An 11472-nucleotide genomic window follows, 5' to 3' on the forward strand; every position below is an offset into this window, starting at 1 on the left:
GCCCAAGAAGAGAGGTGTAGTTGGTTCTGCTTCTTTTAGTTTCTCTTCTGCGTCTAGCGACTGTGCTTTTAAAACCATCTCCTTTCAATGCCAAAGGCCATGTCACGCTGTATATAACTCACAGTGAATGGGAGAAGTGTGTAAATAGCAAGGCATTAAGCAGCTCAAGGGACTTGAAGATAGGTAATACAGAACACTTAGGCAGTGAGCAATGAGAAGAGGCTGCTGGAGGGGAAATGTAATACTTGTCTTCAAGTATATGAAGGATTATTATTGCTTCACAGACGCTGACTCCTCTGAGCCTTCCTTGCTCGACCATTTCCCAGGGCTTCTGATACACTCTTGCCAGAGCTCCGGACCCTCCAGGAGGTGGATCGGCCTCACGTGTTCCCCTCACCGTTCACACGCGACCACAGTGTCAGCCAGGCTCCACTCTCTGTTCCCAAACACCCAAGGTTCACACACATTGGCACCCAGCAGCCCCACTCCTCATTCTACCTTCTCTCTTGCTCCTCCCAGGCCTGCTGGGGACCCACATTGTCCATAAAGTGCTGCCTGGTCTGGGTTTGACTTTCTCTCCTACCAACTACTAACAGCACTCATGTTTTGAGTACCCGCTATGTGTCAGGCATTATACTGACTGTTACGCTAAAGAATATTAGCTTTACTTTACAGATGAAGATACTGATGCCCAAAAAGAAAATTATCTCCCCAAGCTCATACAGCTGTAGGTGTGAGGGAGGGATCAAACACGGGTCAAACTCAAAAATCTATGCATAAAATTCTTCCATTTACTAAATCTCTAAGCCTCAGTTTCCTTATCTGTAAAATAGCCAAATATTGCTTACTCATCTCTCTCTCTCTTTTTTTTTTTTTTTTAAGCATCACATAAAATATACAATAAAAGTGCCTTGACATTCTAGGGCTCAAGAAATATTTATTCCTCTCTCCCTCTGATTTTCTATATCAGTTTTGGTCCATTCTACCTAGTTAAGTACTTTTACTGTGTCCATGTGGTCTTGATTGACGACTAGCCTGTAAGTAAGAAGGGACTAGGTCTTTAGCTGTATTTCTCTATTCTCGCACAGAACCTGTTAAAGTATAAGGGAAATTATCATGAAAATGCAGAAGAACTTAGAATTGTTTTCATTAAACATGATCCTGCCTATGATCATATAAAAGGGACTGGATTAAAGTACAAGGAAGTAGTAGAAGCCATTCGGAATGGTTTAGCTGCCATGCATAGCAGAACTGGATGATTTTTTTTCAAATTTCCTTCTAAGCTTTCTGAGATTAAATAGCAGTGCTAAAAACAAACGCACACAACAACAATAAAAACAAAAACAGCTAATCAAGGCCACTCTTTCAGTCATATTTGTTATGCCTAAGAACATTTGGACACCCATGTTTGTCTTGGTACTTAACAAAAGGTTTACTGGCAGAGGGGAGCCATACCACACTAAACTTTAAGGTTGAGAAAAATTTGATAAGCATCACCTAGCAAAGACATTATTTCAAAGAAAGCAGATGCCTTCTATAAATAAACATTGACCTACACAAGCAAGACATCTTGGGTAACATATTAACATTACTTGGCTGTCAAAACAAGCTTTCTACCCATTTTTTGGTAAAGGAGTGTACCAACTTCTCTCTCCACTTGAACTCTTTTGCCTTTGTGAGATCTTACAATTATATTTACTGGAAAGAAGTAGTAGGAAGGTTCTGGATAGATAAGAACTCCCCCTTTATTACTCTGTTCTGGAAAACAGAACAAAAATAGGTCAGTTTTTAAGGAAATGATGGCTGCACATATAAACAATGTAAACACTCCTATCACTGTCCCACGGAGGATATTTACCACATGGACAGCTGCAGACACCCAGCTCTGGCCAATGAATTGTTTCTGTTTTCAGCCCCACGCCCACCCTACAGCCCTCAAATTTTGAACTGTCAATTGGAAACTTGATTATTATCAGTTAAAAATAACCAGGGGACTCTGGCAATGATTTAACTTGTTTGAATTTCTTAAGCTAACAATTAACATTTTAGACTATTGTTGACAAAATAGTTAACTTTCCCATGTCATTTGTGCAAACTACTTTTCTAATATTCCTGACACAAGCCGGGGGACACACCTTTCCAAAGCTGCTCAGGTCTGTGCAGGGGCCTGTAAAAGACCCTAAACACTTTCACACCGTTGCACATTTTCACTAGGATTTCCAGGGACCTTCGGGAACACTTAAGTACTCTGATAGCTCAGTCTTATCTTGACAGCACTGAATTTGAAATACCAACCCCTCTATTTACAATAAAAGCTATTTCACCATTTAAAACAGACAACTGAAAGCTTAAGTACACTTTTAATCCCTGGAAAAACTGGTATTATGATTTGTTGTCTAGTAGTTTATTATTAGTAATACTAGTAATAATGCCTTGCATTTCTGCAGTGCTTATTTTTTTTCCAGAGTCTATTCAGAAACACACATTCATTGGCTTTCTCAACGAGCTAGGGCAGCATTATTGTTCTGTTTTACACATGACTGCTAAGTAACTTGTCCTAGGTCACCCAGCTTGTTAGTGATCACGCAGGCACAGACCCCAAGGATGCAGTCTCCTTGTCTGATCTGTTTTCTTTCCTCCACACTATATTAGAGAAAAGATAATCTCTGAAGCCAAAGATGACTTAGAACCACTTATCTATCCAGCCTAGCAACAGAGTCTAAAGCAACAGAAAAAGAGCTTGTCTCAGGCAAAAGGGAAAGATTAATAATGCACCACGGAAGCTCTAAACCTTTCTGTTCCATGGACCAGCAATTATTCAGTTTCACAGTTCATTCAAAGATTCAAACATACTTCACCAGAAAATGATTTAGTGCCTAAAGCCTGCTCCAAGTGGTCAGAAATGCAGATCTGCTTAAACCCTTACAATCCAGGCCCTCTTTAAAGGCCCTGTTCCTGCAATCTCTGCAGTAATGGGGCTTCCCCTGAACTTGCACTTGAGTTAAATGAAGAAACTGGCTGAGTAAGGGCTGCAGAATTAGGCTCTCAATGTGGACAGAACTAGAACCAGCTTGGAGGTTTATTTCTTGCATTGTTCTTGAAACTCAGGCTATTGAAAATCTCAGACATTATATATTTCTTGTAGTATCACACCCCTCAAAGACAACACTATCCCACAGAACAGAAGTTCTCTTTCCACCCTCATTCAGATATTACTGACTATATACAAGGCATTGTACTAGCAGGTATGCAGGACACAGGGCTTTCGTCTGAGGACACCGTGCATATTCGATTTTAGATGATCAATATTCTCTCCTTTTCTCCAAAGGACATTTATGGCCACTTAGAGCATAAGAATTAACTATTAATGGAATACTTTCAACACACCCAGACAGAAATAAATCTAGTTATGGACACAGTATTAAGAAAGAATTCTGACACCCATTCTGCGCAAAGTCCCCTTTAAATGGATGGTGTTTCTGAAAATAAGAGGATCCTGAGCGAAGTGAGACCTGCAGATTTAACAGGCTTAGTGAATCACTCCCAAATGCCCAGGCCTCCCTTCAGACACAATGTTATCAGGTTAATACAGTACTTGCATCACCATCTCTGAGTACCATGCTGAGTAACAAAGCGCCAAATTTAGAAGCTAAAATGGAGAAGGGAATTTCCAATAACCAAAAGGGGGGTGGTGGATCAACCCTTGCAATGGCACAGGTTTGCAGTGAAAAGCCACCATCAGAAATAAACTGGACTTTTTACTCCTAACTCACACTGCACCTCTCATCAATCTTCTCGGCACTCGGGGAGGGAGCTCCTCTAAGGGGATGTTTTAGGAGATGGCTGGTAGTTAGGGAAGAGAAAGCAGATTCCCTTTCAGAACAGGAGTGAAGGAGCAGCCACCTTTGCCTTTCGCAGCAGTTAAGCCTCCAGTCGGGAAAGGCCAGACATGGTGCTCTCACTTCCTCCCAGCATGGATATTGCTATCGTCGTAAAGTTACAATAACCACTGAAGTTGGTTTCAATTCGCATACCCAAGCCCCCAAGAAAAAGAGGCAGCCTCATCTTCCTTCCAAGTGGGAGAAAAGCAAAAACCAAAAGAACGAGGCCATAAGCAGACACCTTCCTTGCAGCGGCTGGGATGTGAAGGCCACATCCCATCTTGGCACCCAGGACAGAGATCTGTCTTCTCCACTGAGAAGGGCTGGGCGCCTGGTTCCCTGTATCACCCCCCGAAACACTTAGCAGGAGACTGTGAAGCACACAAGGCGGTATTATTGGGAGACTTGCAGACAGATTATAAATTTACTGGGGACAATCAGGGCATTTAGATGCTTTTGGCTGCAGATGCCAGTGACACACACACTCACATACAAACCTCATTCTTCTCTCCATTTGAGTGATTCTTTACCCGCCCCGCCCCCCTTTACCTCAACATGTCTCTTTCACGAAACAAACTCTCATTGCTTTCCTAGGGAATTCCAGGGAGAGGTGGGGATAGAGCAGGTGGAAGGGAGAGGAAATTAGGCCTTGAAGCACTAATATAACCCCACAGGCTAATTGTATCCAAGGATAAAACAGCAAACATTGGGCAGTTTAACTGTTAGCAGTTATCTTTCGTCTGGAGTTGGCGCCAGGAAGTTGCAGTTCTAGGCATCTCAAGCAAAACGTGTGGTGGAATAGAACAGCACCAATACAGCCCCCAGACTTTCTGGAAACTTCAACCATCACAGACCCAGGCCAGGGATAAGGAGGACCCACAGAGAAGCATCCTAGGAGCCTGGCTGGAGGATGTCCTCTCCCTAGAGCTCCTTCTCAAGTTCCCTCGGAGAAGGAGTTCAACGCAGTGCCTTCCTCTCCTTTGGGCTTTTTGAGGACGTTTCAGCTTGCATGGCCATTTCCTGTTGCTGACTTTCATTAGGGCTGGCTTGGGCAAACTGGAGCTGTGCTGTTAGCGGACACAGGACTTCCGAATCCCCACAGAACTCAGAAATGGAGGAAGCTTGCAGGGCTGCAGGGCTGCAGGGCTGCAGGGCAGGGCTCCACCTTCTACCCTGAGGCTATGGGCCCAGCAGCTTTGGGGGGAAAGCCAGCACACGGCAGGCAGTCACCTGACCTGGACTAGCACCAAGAACCAATGAGTCAAGGGCTACCCGCTCTGGGATGAGGTGTGTCTATACCTCTGAGGAGGAACTTCCAGCCAGAAACCTAATCACAACTTTCAGGTTGGATGTCCTGTCACCAGGAATGGCTGAAGACAAGGCACTTTCTAGGATGACAGCATGGAAACAGACCCTTCATGCCTGCCCATTTTAGTGAAGGCTGTAAGTGGGCAGTATCTGATTGTAGTGCCTGTGGCAAGAAGCTAGATGGGGACAGTGGGGGACTCTGTAAGAAATCAGGGAGCAGGCCTTGTAAAAACACTCCCTCACCAGTCTCTGGGCTATTTCCCCAAGTTTTTGTTTTTAAGTGAGAGAACGCTCAGGGAACTTGCTCTGCTAGAGATTACCACTTATGTTCTCCTGACCCAAGGAGAAGGGGCCACTTCAAAGAGGGAAGGGGAAATAGGACAAGAAGGAAAAGGCTTGGCTAAAGGTCATCTGGACTGCTAAACAAATGCTTTCAGGCTAAGCATGGCTTGCTGGGCCTAATCAGTGCTGGCTCGCCAAAGCAGGAGGCTTCCTGAGACAAGACCTTCCTCAATGGCTCAGATCTTGCCGCTCGTAGCCAATTCTTCTGCAAGCTCTGGACCCCAGAGCAAACTCTGGAAAACTCAAGTTGCTTACCACTTAAGGAATACTCTACAGGTGGAGGAAAACCCATGAATGAACACCAGCAGAACTTGACGAGTAAGGGTTTAGTAACACCTCACAAACAAGACACCCAATAGCCTTTGAGGTAGTCAGGTGGCATCTTGGCCCTTTGCACTGCCGTCCACTCTACATCAGGCCGAGGCCAGCTCTACCCTCGCCAAAGTCCACACGACCACAGCCAGAATCGGGAGAAAACCAGGTGCCTTACCGCAATCAGGGCCGAGTTCCTCTGGTCCGCCGGGGTTGAAGCCGGTGGCTGCTGCTCCCCGTCGATCCCACCACTGCCACCATTATTGCTACTGCTCAGCAGGTGCTGCTGGTGGTGATGGTGATAGTCTGGTGGGGGCGGTGGGGCCGCTGTCGCTGCCGCTTGGGAGGCTGTAGGAGGGGCAGCAGGTGGCGGGGGAGGGGCTGTAGTGGTGGCAGCAGTGGCAGTGGCCTTGGTGTGTTTGCCAGCCTTCCTCGCCCCCTGGCCGTGCTGTACGAGGCTCAGGAGCTGCAAGGTGCTCTCTCTTTCCCGGTCTGAGCTCTCGGCCCTACCCCGTTCGTAGCGTCCTTCACAGCTCAGGTGGTGCTGGCGGCAGACGGCGATCCGTGCCCGAAGGCGCTCCACGATGGCACTGTGCACTCTCGGGGTGACCGAGCCCCCTCCAAGGAGCCCCGCCCCAGGGGCCCCCCCTAACCCTCCTGTGGGGGCCTGCGGGGGCGCTGTGTCCCCCATCTTACTGGACACAATGATTGCTGCCTCTGGGATGGTGAGGTGGAAGGAGGCTATGGCTGGTTAATGCAGGCAAATCTGCTGTTGACAATGTGCGCTCAGTGTTCAGGGCCACATGAATAGAGGTCTTCAGAGGTTGGGGGGAGTAGTGGAGAAGGTATGGGGGAGGGGAGGGAGTAAAAGAGGGTGAGGAGAAAGAATAGAAGCCAATCGCAGAGCGTAAGTTGGAAACAAACACTGATCAACTTAACTCTAATTGCATTTGACAGCTCTGGAGAAGTTGGACAGTTAGTGGGGTTTTTCTCCCCCCACCAAGCTGACAAGAGCCACTAGGTACTTTGTAAACACACGATCGATCTGGGGGTAAGAGCAAGAATTCAGGGATTGTCAAGTGAGAGACAGGAACAGACAGCCAAGGGAATTGTGAGAGGTATTAATACAGAGCTGGACTCCCCCTCACCTAGTTGTTTTGGAAGATTCTTTATGGGGATGTTTCTGCAGAGAAACCCATTTCTACCATGGTCTCTGTAACCCACGGCCTTTACTTTTCCTCAGGTTAAAAAAAAAAAAAAAAAAGTGCTGTTTCAGAAGCTTTTTGAAGTCAATGTTCAAAACGTACACAAATCAAGAGATACTGTCCTTTGGCTTTTAATTTTTTCCTCCCTTTCCCTTTGCTCCGGTGTTTTCTCCCCTTTGGGGGACTGCAGGATGTGATCCTCTCCCCAAAGAACGGGAGGCAGCTTTTCAATTGTTAATACCAGTAACTGGACTTTTGGACCATGCTTTTTTCTTCGGCTAATCCAATCACCAGTAAAATCCTCATTCCCTCTAAGGTTTCCCAGCCTTAAATGAAAGCAGTCTGAAGTCACTAGCCACTGAGAGAGATCCTTCAACACATTTTTTTCTTTCCCGCTTACGTTCCTAGTCTTCACCCCCGGCTCGATCCTAATACAGTTATCAAGAGAGACAAACTCCTCCGAGAGTAATTTACAAACGATGGTCAAACTTACAAACTTCCAGCAAATTGCACCGAGTCATGTCCAGCCACTTTTCTGTCCACTTTTGTACATTCCATCCCCGGCCAGTGGATCTGAGGGTCTGGACTCGCAATAAGCAATGTGGTTCTATCTCTTGGATTGTTCCGCTTTAGAGATGGAAAAGAAAGTAGCTGGTCTTTTCCTTTCTCTTTCCCGTCTGTTGTTCGCCGCTGGGCTGACACTGGCTCCGCAGCCCGGAGTCACGGCGATACACAGGCTTTCATTGTGCTCCGATAGGAGAGGGAGAGAAAGAGAGAGAGTGAGACAGAGGGAGAAAGAGAGAGCCAGCGAGCTGCGGGGGGGGGGGGGGGGGGGGGACGGGGGCGGGGGGAGCGCTCGCCCGAGGCTCCCTGGTGGAAGGCGGGTGCCACTGCACAGGCGAGCAAGGCGGCCGGCGCCGGGGAAAGGGGAACACAGAGGGCCTCCCAGCGGCTGAAGAGGTGAATCCCAAAGCCTGCGCATCTCGGCGGCGGCGCGCGCAGCTCGGCCTCCGCCTCGGCTCCGGGGCGGGGGAGAAGGTTGGGGAAATTCCCCAACCTCTAGTCGACTACTTCACCAGCTCGAAATGTTGAAGAAATTCCCGGCCAGGGGATGTATTTTCCCTTCCAGACCTCCGTTACGCCCCCCTGAGGATGTCATTTTCATTTTTCAGTATGTTGTCCATGACACCCCAGAGCACCCTAGCGAGAGCTGGGTGAGCACGGAAGAGATGTTCAAGAGTGTCACAGGGAGACGTAGGGTGTGTGCGCGTTGCGGGAGGGGGGAGGAGGGAGAGGAGAAGAAATCACATCATTAGCTCCTAAAGGACAGGCCGGTGTCTATCTACCTGCCCGCCTGCTTTGTACGTCTCTGGATAAGTCAATCTGGGTGATCATAAGCATATCAGTAAGAATAACTAAAATAGATTACCATGATGAAATTACCAATACCAGTTCCAGAAAGGAAAAAAAAAAAAGATTTCTTTGAAAATACAAGATTGCCTATGACAGACCTAATGCAAGATTTGGGGTCTCCATAGCTGTCTGATTTACATATAGAATGAGGAAAATCATTATGTAGCAGTCGAGTTTCAAAAAGTTTACTAACACAAACCAAATAGATCTCTGACACAGACTGTTGTCCCCTCATCTTCAGATAATCCTACCTTTAAGACCTCAAAATGTATATTGGATTCTGCTTATTATTATCAATTATGGAGAATAAATTAAGGTGAGTGCAAGATTGGTATAGTCAGGTCCATAAATATTCTGTGTATCCTAACTTGGAAGTCGTTTGGATTTGAGGTCTCAAGCAATGGGGCTTTGTTAATTTAAACCAACTCTGGCATCTCAGTAACATGGTGCTGCTTCAAACGGAGCTGTGGATAGAAGTGAATGGGTAAGATCAATGCAAACATTTTAAGGCTGGATTTATCTACAATTTAGTTCTCGATAGGCTGGCCTACATTAGTTCATTTTATTTTCACAAATCCTGGAATGCTACTTTGGAATTTGGGACAAGTGCATTCTGATGGAATATAACTTTACTTCTCGTTGGAACATACTTCTTTCTGTCCCTTCCAAGGCTAAGTTCCTCACCACTCATGGAGAAAGGCAGAAATATATCTTTGTTAGGTATGCAAATTTGCACGCAGAACTCTCTCATGAGGTGTCATTAAAAAGTGAAGGAGTTTTGATCATTTTATATTTGATTTTTAAAAAGGTGTATTCATTAGACATTATCTTCTTTCTATTACTACCGGAACTTTATATTCAGCAATCATACTTGATGAAAGAGAAAAAATTCAATATTTAAATTAAAATTTACTGTTCACTCTACCGTCCTGCAGTAACACAGGTTTTGATTAATAACAGAGTTTTTGGTCAAATCCGCTATTCCTAAATGACATAAACTTTGAATTCTAAGCTAGGCAAGGACACACCTTAAAAACTTGTCAAACAACAATTTAATACATTTTCATACTATATTCTAGTGTTGTAGGACACTCCTTTACGTTGTCTTTTGTACAAATTTACCCTTTACAGCCATTTAATTTCAAGCTGACATCATCATCCACAACCTCATTTCCATTCACATCAGTTACTGTTTATTTACAGTCACTGTTTCAGGCACAGCACTTCACATATATCTCCTTTAATCCACCAGCTATCCTGAGGGAGAGGTATTATTAACCCCATTTATAAATGAGGAAACTGAGGCTTACTGAAATTAAACTACTTAAGCTAACTAGGAAGTAACACATCAGGACTCAAACTCAAGGCTGATTTCAAACCTATATTCTCTTAACCACTGGACTTGCTGCCTCAGTATCAAGTGTGAAAAGAGTTACAGGGAAACCAGACTATACCCAAAATAGCTCAAGGGCTGCAATTACACCTCAATCAACATGCTGGAGTCTAAGCAAGTCCTATAATACCTCCAAGAAATGAGTAGTGAATAGAACTACTCATCTGAGTATGAGAGCAGACAAGTGAGAAAATATGGTCAATTACATACAGCTGCCAATAAAATAAACATTTCTTTTTTTCCTTGTCTTTCCCTTTTATGGAACTGTTCCCTCTTTTATATCTCTAAAGCTTCTGTAATAGCTCTATGGATTTTTTTTAAAGCATTAGTTCCTTTTTATTTGTCCATCTGTGTTCCTCATCATCTGTACTATCCATAGCTACCTAACACAAAGAATTTAACGCTATAGTAATAAATGCCCAGACCTAAAAAGTTCATAGACATGTGAGATTTATAAGTTTACAAACTATTTTTTGTTATATAGAATCAATGATATCAATGATGATGATGATGATAAAATAATACAGTATGTCACAATACCTGCAAAAGTTAATTCTAATTTTTCAACATTTCTATTTTCTTCTAGACTACTTGCTTTTGGCCCCATGATCCATGCTAATTCTCATTTCTTGACAGCCTGTCTCTTTGCCATTCTTTTGGTGTTATCATGTACATAAAAGTCTCTTGTACTCTCCAAATACCTACTGAAGAAGCTTGCCCGGTTGCGGTGACCTTAGACATCAGCAAAGCTACCTATTAGCATTTCCTGACCAACAGTCAGAATGATGTTCTAATAGGAAAAATGCTTCAAGCCAACACGATGCCTGATCTAGGAACTGGGTCAGCTGCCATCATAAGTCCCTAAAATCATTAGTGCTTTCATTTTTACAAATTAAATGCATGCTATTTAAAAGAATAAATTAATTTTTAAAACTTTCAGTTGGAACTCTCACTCTTCAGCTGGCTCAAGCTTGTCTGTAGTGTCACATACAAGAAGTGATGCTTCCCGGGTCATCAGAGATACTTTAGAGATCATTCCCTTGCTTTTCTTGGACTTCTTTTTTAACAAATCATTCATGATCCTTCACCCTTCCCACTTGACTATCACTTTTCCTCTAAACTCTGCCTTGCATCGTTTTGGACACTCACTTCAACTTTCTACTGTGGCTTCATATAGTTAAGGATTATTTCCATATGACAGAAAAATAATAGAGATATGTGACTGAAATTTCTATTTCACACTTTTAAAAAGGTATGCACTCCTCACATGAAACATCAGCATCAGTATTCTCACAACTTTGTAAGCTCTTTCTCCCTGTTTTGTTTACAATGATAATACGGATAATTTTGGAAAATTAATTGCAGAAAATATTAAGTAATCTCTATGTAAGGACTTAATAAAATGCAATTTTTAATGTATGCAGTTTGTAATGAAGTCCATTCCATGAACTACATAACAGATGAAGCTAGGTTCAACCAACACTTCAAGTAAGAAACAAGTATCTAAAATTCCACAGGGGACGCAAGAGGGAGGAGATATGGGGATATATGTATATGTAGAGCTGATTCACCTTGTTATACAACAGAAACTAACACACCATTGTAAAGCAATTATACT

The 11472-nt window shown here is 44.1% G+C and overlaps 1 protein-coding gene across 1 annotated transcript in view; it reads right to left on the minus strand.

Annotated features, from left to right (window-relative positions):
- Positions 1-7859, minus strand: part of MAML2 (mastermind like transcriptional coactivator 2) — a 361930-nt gene extending 354071 nt beyond the window's left edge. Inside the window, exon 1 of the mRNA XM_004265453.4 lies at positions 6022-7859. Within this exon, the coding sequence (XP_004265501.1) occupies positions 6022-6534 (513 nt within the window). The 5' untranslated portion in view covers positions 6535-7859. The remainder of the gene's footprint in view (positions 1-6021) is intronic.
- Between the last annotated feature and the right edge of the window lie 3613 nt (positions 7860-11472).

Source organism: Orcinus orca, chromosome 8 (genome assembly GCF_937001465.1).
Source record: "Orcinus orca chromosome 8, mOrcOrc1.1, whole genome shotgun sequence".
Taxonomy (NCBI): domain Eukaryota; kingdom Metazoa; phylum Chordata; class Mammalia; order Artiodactyla; family Delphinidae; genus Orcinus; species Orcinus orca.